Source organism: Glandiceps talaboti, chromosome 2 (assembly GCF_964340395.1).
Source record: "Glandiceps talaboti chromosome 2, keGlaTala1.1, whole genome shotgun sequence".
In the NCBI taxonomy this organism is placed as follows: Eukaryota; Metazoa; Hemichordata; class Enteropneusta; family Spengelidae; genus Glandiceps; species Glandiceps talaboti.
This window is the reverse complement of record NC_135550.1, coordinates 10,589,395-10,608,950: the sequence shown is the minus strand read 5'-3', so window position 1 is coordinate 10,608,950 and position 19,556 is coordinate 10,589,395. Positions and strand designations below refer to the sequence as shown.

Below are 19,556 nucleotides of genomic sequence, written 5' to 3'. Positions count from 1 at the left end.
TGCTGGGGGTCCGCACGCTATTTTGTGTTTTGAGCTCTCATCTAATCACATGACAATAAACGAGAAAATACGAGAATTAATGAAAATTTTGGAACTCGTTACTAGGCAACAAAAGTTAATGATGAAGTTACTTAGTCAAAAATGATAGTTTGATGGGATATGGGTGTTTTTTTGGATCAATTTGCACAAGGTGTTCGTATGTCAGAACGTGTGCACTGAAACCAATGGATAGACCTTTGCAATAGAATAGGCCATTTGTATCAGACCTAAGTTATTGACTAAATGCTTATGCCTTACTCTTTTGTGTTCCGGAGTTCTTCTCACGTAATAATAAGAATACAACAAGAAAAATGGCAAACAAACACGTTTTCAAGTTAACATAGCGGAAAATATACATGCAAAATTTGTTACGGTTGATTCTTTCCCTCTCAGTGTACTCCCCCATCACACTATTATGTTTCATCAACCATTGCGTCCAAATCATTTCGTCACCGGTACGTTGACGATTTTGTGTGCAATTAATTCAATTTAACAAAGGCAATCGATCAAAATTCCACTTTGTCGACATTGAAACGTGCCGAGTATATAACACAAGTGTACATCTTCGCTATTTTACCAGTGATAACAGGCCTCATACTAAAAAAGAATTACTTCGCTGACACATTAATAGCATACACAATGTATAGTTTATTGGTCCATTTTATTTGTATAAAACTGGTTCCCAATCTTGATGATATTGGCGCATACGAAAACCAAAACTTCAAAAAAGATTTTTCTTGGATGAGTGAAAAAGACCGAAAACTTTTTTTTGACGCTTTTCGCATAGGAAAACCGGTCATACAAATTATTACCCAGTCACTACAGTTCGACCACATACATCTTTTGTGCATCTTTGTAAATATATATAGCACTGACATTTCAATACTTATATAAAACTCATCCGCATGATCTAGAACTAGAATCGTATTCATGTCGATTTGTGCATATTGTGAATATAAATCATGGCCACATAACACTGTTTTCATGATGTAGATTTCACTTTTATGCTCTGCCAATTTCTAGGACCACCCGAAAGTATTCGAATCATGCCAAATCAGCCACTGAGGGTTTGACATATTAAGCTCAACCATGTACGTAGAGTTAGAACAGGATTGACCGGGATTTATCTATCCGATAAATTTGTTTTTAACAGTCATGTATGTAGAATTTGATCCGGTCCCTATTCTATTTTTTTCCTGGCGGGGGCTCGGTTTTAACAAAATAGTTATTGTTTATAGTTTATACAGCCTAGCCCGAGTGTGGAATGGAATAAAGTGCCAAGAACTGTACATAGCATTACTTCAAGTACTCTTTTAAAAGAAAGGTTTATATGATTTAATGGATCGGCGTGCAAAGGATGACTTTTTTTATTGATTGCTGTTTTTTGTTTTGTCTCATGTGAGTTTGATTTATGTCTGTGACGTGGTTGAGTTTGTCTGTTCTATGTCTAGTCTGTTTTAAATTTTTCTGTGTTATAATGATGTATATATATATTGTATGTTGTAATTGTTTCCTGTATACTGAATTTTTTTTTACTTGTGTTGAAATAAATCAAATCAAATCAAATCAAATCAAATCAAATCAAAACCAAGTTTCGTTACGGTCACCATTGTCAGGGGCCCGGTGTACTGCATTTCCGAGATAGGTGATAACGGCTCTACAAAATCAAATCAAAATCAAGTCTCGTTACGGTGACCATCGTCAGGGATGTACTACGTACGTATTAAACACTTCCGAGATACGTGATAACGGCTCTAGCTTCGTACCACATCCCTGGCGGTGTTTACGAGACGTCACCGAAAATTTTGAGTTCCAAAGACAAAAAAACCAAACAGAGCTAAATCTAAATATTCATTCCGAATTTCAAAGCAATTCCTTTACTGGACCATGTTAGGCATTGTTCCATTGTCTGAATGTGCCTGCCTTTGTTTTAAATTGAATTGTCTCTTCATTTTTGAATTGTATTTATTTTTGTACACATTTTAATGTATATCATGACTTTATTTTAAATTAATTCATGGTTTTGTATTCTCTACTGTCGCACAAAGAATTGCTCATGCTGAGATAATAAAGATATTATTGTATTGTAAAAAAAAAAAATGTTTTCGATGTTGTTGTTCCGCGGGTGAGCGCCGCCTTCCTAATTTTCAAATCACATATTATTATCATAAATTCGATGCCTCTCAGTCCAACTCGAGACATTGAACTTCAAATTCATCATTCTCCTTTTTGGGTTACGTACGTTTTCATATCTTTAGTCATGTCGTAGTTTTTGCTATCACACACCATATATAATTCAATCTATAGATGAGACAGTGTCATTTCGTGCCGTATATTATTATATCATGTGTATGCTCGTCAGTCATGTGAGCCAACGTTATCACATGATATGCTATCTGAAACATGCGAAAGCAGGTGGTTGGAAACATGCACATATATATGTAATTATAAGTCACTGTCCCCCTCATAAAATGATCCTGAAATTAACAACCTAGTATCGATGTAGATGTTCTTAAAAAGGGTAAAACTTGATTTATTTTTTATTAATCCGTATTTGATCCAACTCAAAACTTTCAAGTTGTACAACTTTTATTTTTAAGTCGTAAAGTCGTTTGGTACGTTTGGTTATTGACCTCATATGAATAGCTTTTAGTACAGGCTGGATTAAATGTACCCTAAAACTAAACGAGATATGGACACTTGTAGTTGTACAGTCAGTCGACCACAACTCCAACAAACTGCAAACACCGCCACATGCGGGCGCCCTTCACAGTACTGCCTTCACATGTCTCACATGCCATAAAACTCCACATGCACATGGGATGATCATTTGTCTTCAAGGATAGACAAGCTCATTTTTTTTGCTTCTACTAATAACGAGTTTTCAAACCGTAAACCTCGTAAAGTTTTATGTCTGTGGTAGAGGTCATTTTGATAAATGGAAAACTCGAGGGGCTTTCAGTGGTTGGGTATACGTCACCATGCGTGTATGGTATTTCTGTAGTCACAAAAAAAAATCTAAGGCTTGACGTCTGAAATTTATGGCATGGCCTCAAGGCACTCAGACTCCGGCACTGGCCTACGGATAGTAAAATTACGTCATAAACTAAAAAAATATCGCATGGTAAATATACACAGAAAATATTTCATAGTTTGGCTTTTTAATACATAAAACTCATAATCATGAAAAACACGAACACTAGTTTGGAACTACCATTATGCGCGAGTGGCAGTTGTACGTACTATTATTATCATTCCATTTTTTATGGCATGGGGTGTTTCAGAGGAAAATTTAACCATGACCCAATGTCTTGCAGGTCAACAAATAAGTACTTAAATTGTGTTCCTTTGAGACTTGAACAAACACAAGATTGGCAGAAACACGTGGTGAAGGGGCACATGTAGTTTGTTCTTTTGTGTGTGTGTGTGTGTGTGTGTGTGTGTGTGTTATAGAACATAACACCATGGAAATAACATTTTGGCTAAACAACAAACTATCCTACAGAACTTTTTTTACATAGATCTCGTGGAAATTTTTCATAGAAATGAACAGTTTTGGACAACAGATGATAATTCGAGGAAGTATGTCGATAGCCCCCCCCCCCCCCCCATAAATGATAGAGCAGTACCGAACTCCACCTTCAGTCTAATTTTAAACTAAAATCATGTGGGGACGCCTGTTGCCAGCTTTGCAATACACACCATCAATTGGATAGGCGGTGGTCTTGTTCCTAGGCATACTTGCATAAATTTATTGAATCTTTATTCACTTGCATACCCATCGCAGTTATTATCTTTGCAACATACACCATCATTTGGCTGTTGCTATGGGCATGGTCTTGTTGCTAGGCATATTAGCATACATTTTTTTGAATTTTTATCCACTTAGTACCTAAGACCAATCTTTCCAGTAGTTTTGGAGTGCAAGTATTCTGATACCATGGAAAACAAGTTAAAGGTTGTGAACATACCAAGTTCATAGTTATGTGATAATTTTACGTATAATTACTCACACTATCCAAATATGGAATATGGTATGTCAAAAATACCAAAGTGACTTTGTGATAGTCTAGTTACCATTCTGATTTCATGATCACAGTTTAAATTTAAATCAAATATGAAGTAACCACATTTTCCATGAGTTACAGAGATGTGGGTCACACAGTTCACACGTTGAGTTCCTGTGTAACCATTTGCTCACCTTGGTTACAAAAAGGAGTGCTTTAGTTGATAACTGCAGGTTACTTAATATTTAACGAGATCCACACCCAACATACTTATTAACTTATTCTTTATTTTCAAGATAAATAGCCATCATATACATGTACGCATTAATTAAAATGAAGTCATTGCTGTACATACAAACATATCATACATTCAAATCATTATCTTACAAATTGTGATGTTTCACTCTTACATATCATATTGAATACAGACAACATATTTTCTTATTCCTTCATATCTTGCGTGATTAGTAATTCATGGGGTAACTTCTCCAGCGTGCTAGTAACACTTGGCTGATCCCCGTTGATGTGATTTACTATTGCTGGTTTGTCAAGTAGTAGACTGATAAATTCGTCGCTGCGTACACACCTGTAACCATTGTTTAGCTAATGGTTAACGCGGCTATCAACAGCGACAAATCTGTTCAGTTAGACCAGTACTTGTAAGGTCAAGGAATACAACTTATTAGGGGCTAGTTGGAAGACATGACTTGCCCTGCTAGGTTTGACAAATTTGGATGTTGTGTGAGATAACTTAGGTTCAGGACAATCTTGGTTGGTCAATATTTTTGCTGTGACTGCTGCATGCTGTTGTGCTTACATGAGAGTCACTCCAACCCAAATATTTGAATCATAGGTTCATAGACCCTAGAAAGACAGGATCTATGTCTCTCTAGGGTCTATGGTTCTCCCATCAGTATTATCTTATCTGAGGGGTCATTACATGTAAGATTAATAGATACTTCTTTTGTTCAGAATCAAATTTTTGCATACCTCTACCAGATAAGGTGGCAACTAAACTCAGCTAAACTCACACATCACTATGAAGTATGGAGTGGTGATATTTCAGCTACTGGATAAAGAGCATGCGCTTACCACATCAATCTTATTTTAAAACAAACCCAGGGGTAACAGCGATGACAGTGAAGACCATTTACAGCTCTTTGATACTATGGCCCCCAAAAAAGGAATGCCAACCAACCAAAATAGTCCAGGTACCCGGGGTAATAAATGATCTCTAAATTAACCTCACAAGTACACACGCACAAAGTATTGTGAGGTAAACGTGGCATCAAGATAAGTAGGCTTAATGTGTTAACATTATTGAAGTGGGAAAACATCTATGAAAATAATAACTTCCATACACAGTACATATTGTGTTAAAGTGGCCATATGGATGAGAAATTGGTTATTTATTTCGGATTTTTAATTAAAATATCTAACTTTGTTATGTTTTTCCACTGGAAACAATATGAAACAACACACTCTAAGTCTGTGTTTACAGAACTCAATAATTGCAAATAACTCAAATAAAATGTAAGAATCTGTTAATGTACATAATGTAAACAAATTAGATAAACACAAGTAATCACTGTCATGTCCAGTCTTTGCACACATCTGTCACTTTCACATAGATTTAAACATCACCATACATAAATAGTTTGATTACTTGTGATTGAGTGATTAGTTGTTTTCACCCAATTTGTTTACAAATCACTTCCTGTATGTATGTATGTATGTATGTATGTATGTATGTATGTATGTATGTATGTATGTATGTATGTATGTGCATACGTACGTACGTACGTACATACGTACGTACATATATACGTATGTACGTACGTATTTATGTATGTGTGTATGTCTGTCTGTTTGCATGTATGTATATATGTATGTATGTATGTATGTATGTGTGTGTGTATGTGTGTATGTATGTATGTATGTATGTGTGTGTATGTATGTATGTATGTATGTATGTATGTATGTATGTATGTATGTGTGTGTATGTATGTACGTACGTACGTACATACGTACGTACGTACGTATTTATGTATGTATGTATGTATGTATGTATGTATGTATGTATGTATGTATGTATGTATGTATGTATGTCTGTCTGTATGTATGTATGTATGTATGTATGTATGTATGTGTGTATGTATGTATGTGTGTATGTATGTATGTGTGTGTGTGTGTATGTATGTATATATGTAAAAGATAGTAAAAAATAGTAAAGATGCCTCATTATTTAAAAATCCAAAAAACAAAACATCCATTATGTTTTCCCATCCATATGGCCACTTTAACACATAAAAACTTCAAGAAAGGAAATCCAATGTCCCTGGGTTTTTTTTCTACAAGTAAAATGGCATAAACTTTGAAAATAAACACTGCAATGCCCCCCTACGTATACAAGGCCAAAAAAAACCAAACTTATATTATCAAGCAATACTGAATAAAATATACAGAAATACTTGATGACAACAAAACACATATCAGGTAAAGTTTTATGGTTGTAAATTTTGACACAAAAATATCTTTAAATCATAATTTGACATGAAATAATTAGTAAGTCTGTAAATGAAATGTATCAATACATTTCTGCTATATGATGTGCAAGGTGCAATTTGTACATCTCTACTTGCTCATATCTTTACTAACTCTTGGACTTAAAAAGATGTACACTACTGGCATATTACTAATAAAAAAGACAGAAATCTGCTATGTAGACAGCATGACATTACATACAGTGAGAAAGAATCTGCACTAACTTCATTTAAGTTATACTTCAACTGAATTCTTCAAATTCTGTTTGACAGAAAATTCTGTACATTTACAGCAGAAAAATACTTTACATTTCTTCAAAGACATCTTCTTAAATATCAGTTCATACATATTAGATATCTTAATCTTCTATTATCCTATGACTTGAGGACATAATAAGCACTTAAAGTGTTTTCTTAGATTTAATATAAAAGAAGGTGGAAAACATGGAGTATATAATTATAAACAAACATGATCAGGCTTAAAACTAGCACAATTTAATCACACATTCAAAAGTTTTACTATCTCGCTCTTATCATCATCATCATCATCATCATCATCATCATCATCATCATCTTCATCTTCAATCTGATTAAAATCTGATGTGGTGAACAGAGCTTGATTTATTTATTCATCTTACTTCCTTCATATATTGTCCCTTGTTTTCGATTTTGTTCTAGTTTACAGAAGGCTGTCACTCCCAGAACAATGAATATCGAAAACAATAACCAAAGGAAATGGAAGTAAATAAGGAAATTGAGCTGCATTCACCCCATCAGATTTAAATCAGATTGTATCATCATCATGATCAATTATCATCACCACCACCACCACCACCATCACCACCATAACTTAACATGTATTTTTTGGTCATGACTGCAACAGCATTGTACTGCTTAAGGCAAAACCACTTCCTTCTTTCCTTACACTCATTGAATGCAAGATTAAATTGGGCAATAATTAGAACTGTAGTCAATTTTCTCTCTTAACACGGCACAAATAACAAATCAAATTATGTTTTTGAAACAAAAAGCTGCCTGAATATTTTACTGCAAATAAGGACCAATGGGGGTTTGCAAATACTTGACCAAGATCACCTTGACAACTGCCATGTAGAAAATACAGAACAGAGTATATCAACTGAATATGGCGAGTTATCTATGACATTGAGGTGCTTTGCTATTAAGTATTATATATTCTACAAGGTTGCTAAATGCTGCGTAAAATTAGCCACATTTACTATGCTGTATTGTTAATTGGGTCGTCACACTTATATCCCGATAATATAATATAATATGATATAGTAATTGTACTCATTTTTTATAGCATTTGAATGCTATGATCAGCACTGTACAATTATTAAGTCGGCAGAACAGCTCTTTAGCACCCTTAGAAGTATACAATCCACTGTAGCCCATATGGATTAAATCCTTCAGAGTAATCTACATCTTACCAGCTCCCAATTTATACAGCTGGGTTGACTGTATCAGGACTAAAGAACATGATTTGCATTTTAGAACCAACATGAAAACTCCCTTCTGATGTACTCACGTCGTGTAAAGTCATGTTGAACTAGTCTTTCAATTTCATATAAAATGCTGTACTCTATCAACTTACAAAACACTACACTGGCATACTTAAAAAGTGTCTGCTTGCTAGCATACAAATACCTTACAACAGCATGGAAGCAGGAAATATTGCAGATGAATACAATGGTTACATGTGCCACTTCTGTGGTCGTTTTTGTCTTGAAATAATTTGAGAGTTGTTTCAAGAGCTGAGCTACATTGTTTAGCTTGTGTAAACGCAGTCATGTCTACCTTGTTTATGAAATAACAACCACTGTTTGTGATGCAGAGCTGCATGATTTCATGCAACATCACCATATACATGAATGAATTACAAATTCCAAATATATCCATACATTATATTATAAATAGTGCATAGTCTACATATCATGGTATCAAATTTGGTGTCAAATTGATTATCTTAAACTCAGCTACAATGCAGAGTGGAGTGATGTAACATACAATTATGTAGTTTTTAAAACCTATGTACCAAATGTAATAATGGTGAGATGACATCAAAGTACATTTTTTTTACGAGTCATGAAATATCAAGTTCAATACCGTTATAAAAGACATGACCAATATTATCATGATTACTAAAAAGTGTTGGCTTTCCATTGACTTGCGTTCACATCACACACTGTATGTAGATTTGTCAAAGTCCTAATTTTACATTCAACATACAAATTTCAAATATGGTTGTATTGCCCGTATGGTTATAAACATGCAATTGTAAATGAAATTTTCACTGGAAAAGCTGTTATCATTAAAGGCACTCGCTATTACTCCTGTCTACTAGGGTAGTATACATGTAACTACAAAAATAAATTGAACCACTTGCAAAAACTATCACGTAGTATATACCGCGATATTTCAAAATACACATCAAAAATTTTGTAAAAGAAAAATAGCGCCAATGGCTTTGTAGCACCACGGTATTTGAATGTTGCTATGGCTCATCATGTCATGAGCAATTCTTGAAGTAAACACCCCTATGAATGCTCCCATCAAATTTCAGACTGATCTGCCCAGTAGTTTTGGAGTTTTTAACTAAAAATAACATTTTTTACACCAAATACACATCTCTGATTTCCATCTACACACCCCAAGTAATGTCCCCACCAAATATCAAGGCAATCAGTCTGCCTGTTTTTGACTTTGTCATTTACACACACACACAAACACACACACAAACACACACACACAAACACACACACACACACACACACACACACACACACACACACACACACACACTTCAACATTCCCTACAGCACACTGAACCTCAGTTCAGTTGTGCTAAAAAAAAAAATTACATTATTAATGTAGTAACTTATATTATAATTAGTATGCCATCCTTGAGATGGAAATGTTATTACATACTATTTGCAGATGTTAATTTAAGTTTCCCCCTGTAAAGAAAATGTATTGCTTGCATTTTTGTTTACAGTATCTCAAAAGAAACATTTACAATTCACAAATACCTGTATAACTGATATGACACAACAATGTGGTCCATCCACACAACCAAAAAAACAAAGCTCAATGTAAGCCCTATATTCAATATGTATCGCTTTATGTTATTATATTCACACACATCGCTAGTCTTTGAGTGATTGTGTAAGCGGAAAAAATATGTCAGTAAATCTCTGAAAACAGTAGATTTTAGGAAAGAAATAGACGATAGAAAAAGGGAAAACCAGCTTACAAACAAACAAATATTAAAATGTCATTTGGTGAAGTCCATGCTACTCATAATACAGTACACTTATATCAAAATAAAGCATAACACAAAATAAAAGTTATTTACTGTGAAATATTACATAACACATTTCACCAATCTGATGAAGAAATATAAATTTGGTCAAAGCTTTCTTTGGTACAAAATAATGTGCTACTATTTCTACCAATACTCATACCATAAACATTATTATATTGGCCCGGTTAAAGTTCAAAGTTCAAAATTGCATTGTCAGAAATAATGTGTATGGCTATGAAGTGTATTCATTCACACAACAAGTGTTAGAAAATAGATTCATTGTGTGCGTTACTTTAAGTTAGGCACTGTGGATCCCATATGACGAGATTTGTGTTATATTAAGTCATATCTAAATACATGTAATACAAGTCACAGTGTGAAACAGAGAATAAATACAACTGAATATTCAAAATACACCTGGAATATACTGACATAAAATATAGCTGCTCAGTTAATTAGGTACAAAAAATAAAATTCTTCTACATGTTAAAGCATATAGAGCATAATCATCGTGGCATGCCACATGTACTTCGGCGTAAAATACAACTTCGGCAAGAGTACACATTCCTATATCACTAACAGTATGGAAGAGACCACAGTCAATTTCTATTCAGTGTTTTAAATTATATCACTCATTTGATAAATGTGCAGTCATACCAATCATTACTGTTGGGGGCAACAATGCATTACTGAAGGGGGAGGGGGGGGGGGCTGCAACAATTCAATTGTGTTAGTGGGAACCTGTTTAAATAATGACCAGGTCTTTTAATTAAACATAGGAAAATAGCAACTACCTGACAAGTATCCAATATTCTATTCAGAGAGTCAAAGTACATAAATACATTGTACCATACTTTTTACCACAGAAGCTCCAAAGTTCTACTAAATGGTAATATAGCTAACTTATGACTACAAAAATAAAACATGACACAAGCATACAATTAGAAAAAGACAATTGCTTATATAGGAAAATAAGACAGATTTTCTTTACTCAATAATATCAAGAGTGGACTCCATTTATATATGAATTACAAATGGATGATCAAAAAGATCTTTAGGTAGGTTTTTTTGTAAAAACAAACAAACCACAAGATGATTTATGGCTAACTAAATTGTTTAGTGGTACAAAATGTAAGCACCTGACATTGTAAAAGCACTGCTGTGGATGAAGCATTATATTCTTAATTCATTTGATATAGCAGGGCTTCACCCCGAAACCATATATCTTGACAAAAGCATTCAAAATGGTCTTAAAACTGACAGTTGCAAAAAACATCTGAAGGGGAAGCTGAAAGACATAGTTTATAAAGTACAGATAATGAAGGGTTTGTTTAACCATAGACCCTCCACCTGTTGGTGGAGGATGTATGGTTTAACTTGTACATAATACATGTCATGAAGTGCTGTACATGCATAACGCATGATAGTAGTTTGCTACAGAGCTGAGGATATTTCAAACTGAAAAAGTCACTGTCTTGAAACATCAATGCTTCTCTTGACTACAAAGCTGCAAGATATCTTGCATGTCTGTATTTATCCCGAATCACATTTATCGAGTATCTGCCACCTTAATAAGAGATACGTGATCCGAATACAAATGTTCCTCCACACATTTTGTTCTGGGCTCACTGTTTCTTGCATACCTTAGAAACAAGGTAACAACGGCAAAGGTAGCAGCATTCACTGGAAACGCTCTGAGCAAAGTAGAATTGAGTCCACGGAAGAAGACCAGAAAACCCCCGGAGTGTGGTTCATGGTAGCTCTTAATTGCACAGTCGATGATGCCCTTGTATTTGTTGACACCGCCGACACCGTCAGCCTGGAGACGTGACTTGATGACATCAGCGGGGTAAGTAGACATCCAAGAACACATACCACTCAGACCACCTGCAACTAGAAGAGAAGCAAGTCCCAAGTGCTCACCTGGGTGACGTTTCTCTAAATTGGAACAGAAAAACTCGTAGGCTGCAAAGTAGACACCAAATGCAGGCACTTCTCTGAGCAGAGTGGCGTTCATTCCACGATAACATCCTCTGATGCCTTCCGCTTTGTAAATCTTGGTGATGCAGTCAATGGAACCCTTGTATGTATGACTATGGGTGCTGTAGTATTTCCTACTTTCACCCTGACCTTGAATCTGAACTCTTGTCTTTGCCAATTCCATTGGACAACATATTATGCATTGAAGTCCACCTGCAGCAGCTCCAGCTATGAAGTTACTCCAAATGGTCGGTTTTTCAAACTTCCTGAGAACATTGCCCTGGACACCAAAGACTATGGCATTTATAAACGTGAGTCCAACAAGTGGAGATGCCATTCCTTTGTACAGCCCCAAAACCTAAAACCAAAATAACCCAAAAGTTATCATGCATGACATGTCTGTCGAATGTTGATATTAGGAAATTGCTTGTACTGGTGGGTACCATGCCTAACAATGCAAAACATTGTTTTTCTTACATAGCAGCCAGTTTAGCATATATCAAGGCTATTACTTTTACAATAATTTCTCGTACTTTGATGATGTTCACTATCAGTATCAGTTAGTCCATTACTCTATGCATATAAATTTTCAATTTATCATACAGTCATAAAACCAAACATTCTGCTCCCAAAAACGATGCAGGAACTGAGCCCCTCTTTTTTTCAGTGGAGTCATGCTGTGTTCAAATTAAATTCAGTGAATACTATGTTTAAGCTAATTCACTGAGTACTGTAACTGTCACTTTCAATTTATTCATGGACTTGATATAAATATCAAAAATTTAATAATGATAATTTATTCCCAACAATATATAGTAATTACAAATTACAAATACATTTTACCGGATAAATATGTACATCAATAGCTAATGTGAAAAGGGGAAGGGAAATAATTGTCTTGCAACTACCCTAGTCCAACCCTATAAATACATTTGACAATAAATATTATCTGTGCATGTCTAACATGTTGCATGTTGGTTGTATAATCATGGTATGAATAATAATGTATACATATATAATCATATGAATAATAAAACATACTGACTCCCCACCAGCCTAGTGTCTGGCACAACACATACATAATACTGATGTTACTCTTCTTTCTAAGGGGGGGGGGGGATTTTGTGTTTGTACACAAAAATCTACAAATTGGGGAAAGCAGGATTAAATTTGAGAGCATATATTCTTACACTTACCGATTCTTGACGGACGATAGATGAAAAGCAATGATATGTTCCATTGTAGCGCACTCCAGTTGTACCTTGGGTTTGTAAACGTACCTTTTTGAGACACAGAGAGAAATATAACATATGTACATTAAATTAATTATAAATAAGCGTCACCTTTTTGACAGTGTACCATATGATAACATTTACAAGGTGACCACATCATTCCTTACAAGTATTCAATTCCATTCAATAACTTTATTGTTCATATGGAAATGCAGAAATTTGTCTTTAGGCTCAAAATACAATCTAAAAAAAACACAATATTATTAAAATAAGACAATATACAATTCTGTGAGTTTTTACAGTGAGTTTAAAGGTGATTCAAAATGCTCACATTCACTATCGCTAATTTGCTAGACGACATGTTTGTGAAATGCATTCTGGTTTTAAAACTTTTCAAAAGCGTCTGCAAACACCTTAAAATGACCCTTTTTCAGTCACTTCCCTTCGGATTTACTTCGAGAGTTTTCGGGTATTTCCGGTCCCACCTAGTCCATGGGATTTTGTGACGTCATAAAGAGACATGGATAGCACGTAGCCTATGGCGAGCGTAGTCACTAGGTGAACAAAACTCAACAGCATTGTGAAAAAATACATTGCTAGTGGTTGTAACAGACATCAGTAAACAAAAACTACACTCTACATGTCTTATTAACCAACATTTACCGATATTTACTCACACTTTCTGACTAATTGGCAGTGTCTGTGGGTATAAATGCTAAAATATGATCTCCCCATATTATGGCAAAATAAATCAAAACGGCTAGACTACAGTGTAGATATACATAAACACTTGTACTGTCGCTCGCGTGTTTCAATTTATTTATCTGATTTTTTTTATTATTTGCCGAGGAGAAGCATTACAATATCTTCGACAGGCATGGCGTCGACAGCATATTATAGCCCACTATACTCGACTATACTCACTGATGTCGCCTTTTGAACGGCACATTTAGCAACAAAGTAAACATATTTATCTTGAATAAATATACTAGCTATTAGATTGCCATATCATCAGCAATAAAATTGTAAAGAATTGAGGAAATTTCGTGAGTTTAGTGTTGTCATTTACATGACTTTAGCAACTCGTCTGGAAGAAAACTTGTATGGTTTCCGATATCACTTAATTTAATGCAACAATGCAACATGCCTATTTAATATTCATTAGAAGAATTCTGTAACGAATCATGGTATTCGAAGTGTACAGTTTAGGAAACCAACAAATCAAATATCGCGATGTGTTCATGATATCAAATACGATTGGACAATATTGACGTCGGCAATCAAGGTCGTGACCCCAGCACATGGTTATGAAAGAAAGCCTGCAACTAGATACTTGGCTAGCCACGTCCGGTCCCGTTTCTCAGGGTTTGTTTTGAAGTTAGAGACGTTATTTCTGTACGACTTGAAGAATTTTACAATATATCTGATTGATAAATATGGATTACATCAACACGTGGATAAATTTAACCCGACACGAATGTGCGCTGTGCTCTCCCGATTCCATACGTACATTGTATATACACTGCTTCAGCTTTGATCGGCGGCCTAGTATGAGCTTACTGCCGCGGCCGCGGTGACTGCACAAAACTTGACAACACTACCCCTCTACCGATATATAATAATCACCTGTATACCGTGATAAAAACAAGCAATAATTCGAGTCCCCAACAAGTCGATGAGACCTACTTCTGTTCTGTCCGATCCGAATGCGAGTTTCTTAGGTTTTATATGGGTTTCAGACTCGGACTAGAGTATTACGCCCTAGACAATAATAGATGTAAACTTGTGTTCACAAGCCAAACTTGTGTTCACAAGCCAAACATGTGACAATACAAGACCACAACGAAAACTGTGAAAAATTTGCAGGTCAGTCTCATTTTATATATGGACAACAAAATTAGGTCGGTCACAGTTCCATTTACACGTACATGATGCAATGACTCGGAGCGTACTTCCATATGCTCGGAGCAAATCGAATCAATTAGTGTATTATGGGACCAACAATTATAGTGTGGCACATGTCCCGATACGCCTTCTTGAAGTTTCCCATTGGTATTCTAATAGCTAGTATATTTATTCGAGATGAAATATGTTTACTTTGTTGTTAAATGCACTGTTCAAAAGGCGACGCGAGTACGATTGGGCTAAAATATGCCGTCCTTGGCCCGGGGATGCCGTCAAACGTCACCACGGTATCGTAATGCTTCTTGTCGGCAAATAATAAAAAATCAGATAAATAAAAGTCAATGAATGTGAAACACGCGACATTACAAGTGTTTATATATATCTAGTCTAGCCGTTTTTGATTTATTTTGCCATAATATGGGGAGATCATATTTTAGCATTTATACCCACAGACACTGCCAATTAGTCAGAAAGTGTGAGTAAATATCGGTAAATGTTGGTTAATAAGACATGTAGAGTGTAGTTTTTGTTTACTGATGTCTGTTACAACCACTAGCAATGTATTTTTTCACAATGCTGTTGAGTTTTGTTCACCTAGTGACTACGCTCGCCATAGGCTACGTGCTATCCATGTCTCTTTATGACGTCATAAAATCCCGTGGTCTAGGTGGGACCGGAAATACCCGAAAACTCTCGAAGTAAATCCGAAGGGAAGTGACTGAAAAAGGGTCATTTTAAGGTGTTTGCAGACGCTTTTGAAAAGTTTTAAAACCAGAATGCATTTCACAAACATGTCGTCTAGCAAATTAGCGATAGTGAATGTGAGCATTTTGAATCACCTTTAAAATAGACAGTTGTTGGAACGCACAATTTAAAAAGAAATTCCTTGCACGAGACAAGAAGTACTAAAACAATATAACTTAGTAATGAATTTGTTGAGAAATTGTCAACTTCATCACAAATCAAATTCACAGTATAAAGCAAACCATAATTAATCCTACTAAGTTTAAATTTATCTGGAGCCATATATAGGTCAGGATTTATTCTACACACACGACCATCGGCTCAATTGAACAAATCATATCTAATGTTCTTCATCTCCTAATTGTCCTAAATTATCTGACTGTTCACCTACAAATAACTGCGGGGTCCCTGACTACAGTACACACTATTGTAGGATCAACTACCTACCACAACCTACATAGCTCTGAGGATCTAGGACAAAAGGGATATAAAATTTACTTCAATTTATTAAAACTCCTAACGACAAATTCACATTTTTCATAAATTTACTCAATTCAAACTTAGCCGTCAACAGAAGGCATAATATATTGTATGTACAAACATATTGTATTATCATGTCACATTGTCACAAGTTTTGTATTCTACCATTGTAAGTTGATATATTCTGCTTTTTTCTTTCAACAATGTAATGACTGTCGTGAAATGTAAACCCATTGGGCTGGGTAATTCCTTGTTTGGACTGTGTTTTTGTTAGTTGTTTGATAGGGAAAAAATTTCAGTACACCATCTTTTGTTTATTTTGTTAGTATTATGTTATTTTTATGTTTTTTGTTTTTTTTTAATTGTACAAATGTAATATTATTGTACAATTCAAATATAGGGAAAGTCAGAATAGGAAATAAATACTGTAGTAGTAATGTGCACTCTAAGCCAATTTGACACGCCACTGATGCACACAACTTCAGGTGACGCTCCAAAATTTAGTGTTCCCCTATCACTTACTATGTAGTGACTCACAAGAAATGCCAGTCTTTTTCCCCAGTTTTGGCTACAATCAGAGGGCACAGCATACTGTGTTGTACTAGTATTAGGCTATAGCCAACATGTATCACATTGGCTATATTCCAATAGTGCACTTCTATTTTTATTCATTGTATTCAAGTATGATAGGAATGTTGATGTCTTGATCCAATGCCATGTCGCTGCATTGTTATCCCTTAGACAGGACTATGTGACAACATACTTTCACAGCTTGCAACAGCTTTCATATGTTTTATTCTTTTATTCATTTCCTGACAATGGTTATCAACAAACACATGCAGAAACTGTTTTCATCATACCCCATTGCTAAGTCATGGTACACTTTGTGACCATATGATTGACAGAAAACATACAAAAACCTACTTTGACTGTGTCAAACGGATGTCCTACAACAACACCAGCAAAGCCTGGAAGAGAAAAGAATAAAACGAATAATTTATACAGAACTTGAAGATACATCAAAAGTAAAAGTAATGCATAATGTCTAACCACGGATGCAGGTATACAGGTACATATCTGATTATATGCTCTACTTAGGCCTCTGACATCAGATCCGGATTAATTATAGTCTTATTTGGGGAGACCTAATACAGCCACATGGTTAGTCTAGACAAAAGATTTTTGGGAATTTCAGTGTAGCTGGGACTATTATTTAAAGCCAAATGTGTTTGCAAGTTGCAAATATTTCTTGAAAGAAAAAGGTGAACGTTGTTTCTTGTCGATGTTTCTAGAATTCTATAGCTTATTAGATATCACAGAACTGTGAAATTGGTTGTTTTTTTGCACTTGATATACATAACCTTTGTCATGGTTTTGTATCACTTTGTGACTCCAGGGTCCATGATTTGTCTAATACTGCACCAATGCTGTTGTTGTATTGTGTCTGATTGTTTTTGTTTCGTCTTGGAGATGTAAAGTCTGGAATCTGAAGTCTGGAAGATGTTTTACATATTGTACTCAGCAATAGTTTCCTACAAATTCAGTACATATTTGTAAACCTATTTTGAGTGTGTGTGTGTGTGTGTGTGGGGGGGGGGGGTTATCACTGCAAAAAGAACACCCACCCAACAGAACATGATAAATGTTACTGCTAAACGGTAATAAACTAGTAATGCAGAAGTCACTATTTTGATAAATTGTTATCATTGATGTTCAACTGGTAGTACTAGTAGTACAGTCATAATTTTGTGGAATGGGGTGGATACACTGATGAAGGCAGTGATGTATAATGGAAGTGCTTGTTTGCTGCATTGACATTCTGTGAATCAATCCCCATTATGAAATGCCATTGTAAATGTCATGCCATGTCATTATATAACCACAGTGGCAACAAAGCCTGAACATGTGTTTGAACCATCGTTACTCTGTACACTACTACATGTTGCTATAACAGTTGACATGATTGGTACATTAAGGTATCCATGTCGGTGGATCTCCCCTAATATAGTCAAGTTCCATTACAATTTACACCTACACTCATAGTATAGTCATGCTACTTACTAACTAGTACCATGTATGTATTAGTGAAACCAATCATGGATGTATTAGTGAGATCCATGGACTAATACACCCAATCTCATGCTAGTATACACTGTCTATGTTACTATAGCAGTTCGGGTTCACTGATTGGATGAACAACTTTTTGTGCTGATGAAGGGATTTTGACCAGACGTGGTTTAGTTAGAATTTAGAAACCACATTGGTATCCAGACTACGCCTAATACATCCATGCAATAGCCAAAGTGTTTTTGAAGCATTGGAAATATTTAAACGTATTGTTAATGAAACTCTCCGCCTTAGCATGTTTATTGTCAGTGTGAAGTGACGAACTGGGAAGAAAGTCGCCCTCGTAAACAAGCTAAGTCGGTTCCGAATTCAGGTCACTGTACAATGAATTCTACAAATTCGTCGTCAACAACTTTCCCGGTAAAATCCAGTCACTTGTGACATGGCCTTCAGTGCCTCAAGATGTAAATTGTGAGAGAGGTGTGGTCAATTAGCTGCAATTTCATTGGTCAAATTTGTGGGCAGTGGCGTGACGTAGGAAAACAAAGGGGCACAATTTTTGTTTACCGTCCGCGCTTGGGGTTTGGGTTGATGACGCACCATCGTTAACACTTCCACTTCACCTACACCTTTCCTACACTCGACATGGAATATAAGGAAAGAACTCCTCAAAATGTCAGGTTAATTAATTTTTCACAAACTATACATGTAATTCCCTCCAGTCGGTAGGTTACACAAAAGCTAACGACGGTAACATTACACATATTAGAGTCCAAAACGCACTGCATATTGTCAAAGGCTAGGCGTTCAAAACTTACCGCCAAGGCAACCTCCTATGAAATCCAGTGCCATTCCTAGCTGGGTAAACAAACTCAGCTACGTGCCGGTTCACTTCGTGTTTACACAGATCGTGCCGTATACAAGGTATATTGTAGGGCAGAATTACAGAAATGGTGAAAAGCGAGCGATTCCTTGTTCCTGTTTTGGATGATTAAGTTGTCGTCACAGATCTGGAAAATGCACGTGAACACAACGGAATGCAAACATGTGGTTACTTCGCAAACGTTTCTGTGTGAACCATTTACAGCAGTCTTAGCCCAACATTGTGATTTATAAATAATTATAGAAAAACCACAGATTCTGGATCCAAATAGAGCGAATGTTTACCCACGTCAGCTAGCCGATTGTCTTCTGTCTCACTGAATCTATATTGACCTGCTCTGTCATGTGCCTT

General features: G+C 35.6%; 2 protein-coding genes across 2 annotated transcripts in view; both read right to left on the bottom strand.

Moving 5' to 3' along the window:
• Window positions 1–19,556, bottom strand: part of LOC144443422 (sphingolipid delta(4)-desaturase DES1-like) — a 140,136-nt gene that overhangs the window by 22,476 nt on the left and 98,104 nt on the right. The gene's annotated exons all lie outside the window — the stretch shown is intronic.
• Window positions 9,402–19,551, bottom strand: LOC144448199 (mitochondrial basic amino acids transporter-like). The gene is made up of 4 exons (XM_078138355.1): window positions 19,141–19,551; window positions 17,180–17,223; window positions 13,091–13,174; window positions 9,402–12,252 (listed from the first exon to the last, which is right to left on the bottom strand). The coding sequence occupies exons 1-4, from the start codon at window positions 19,172–19,174 to the stop codon at window positions 11,464–11,466; spliced, it is 951 nt and encodes a 316-aa protein (XP_077994481.1). The 5' UTR covers window positions 19,175–19,551; the 3' UTR covers window positions 9,402–11,463.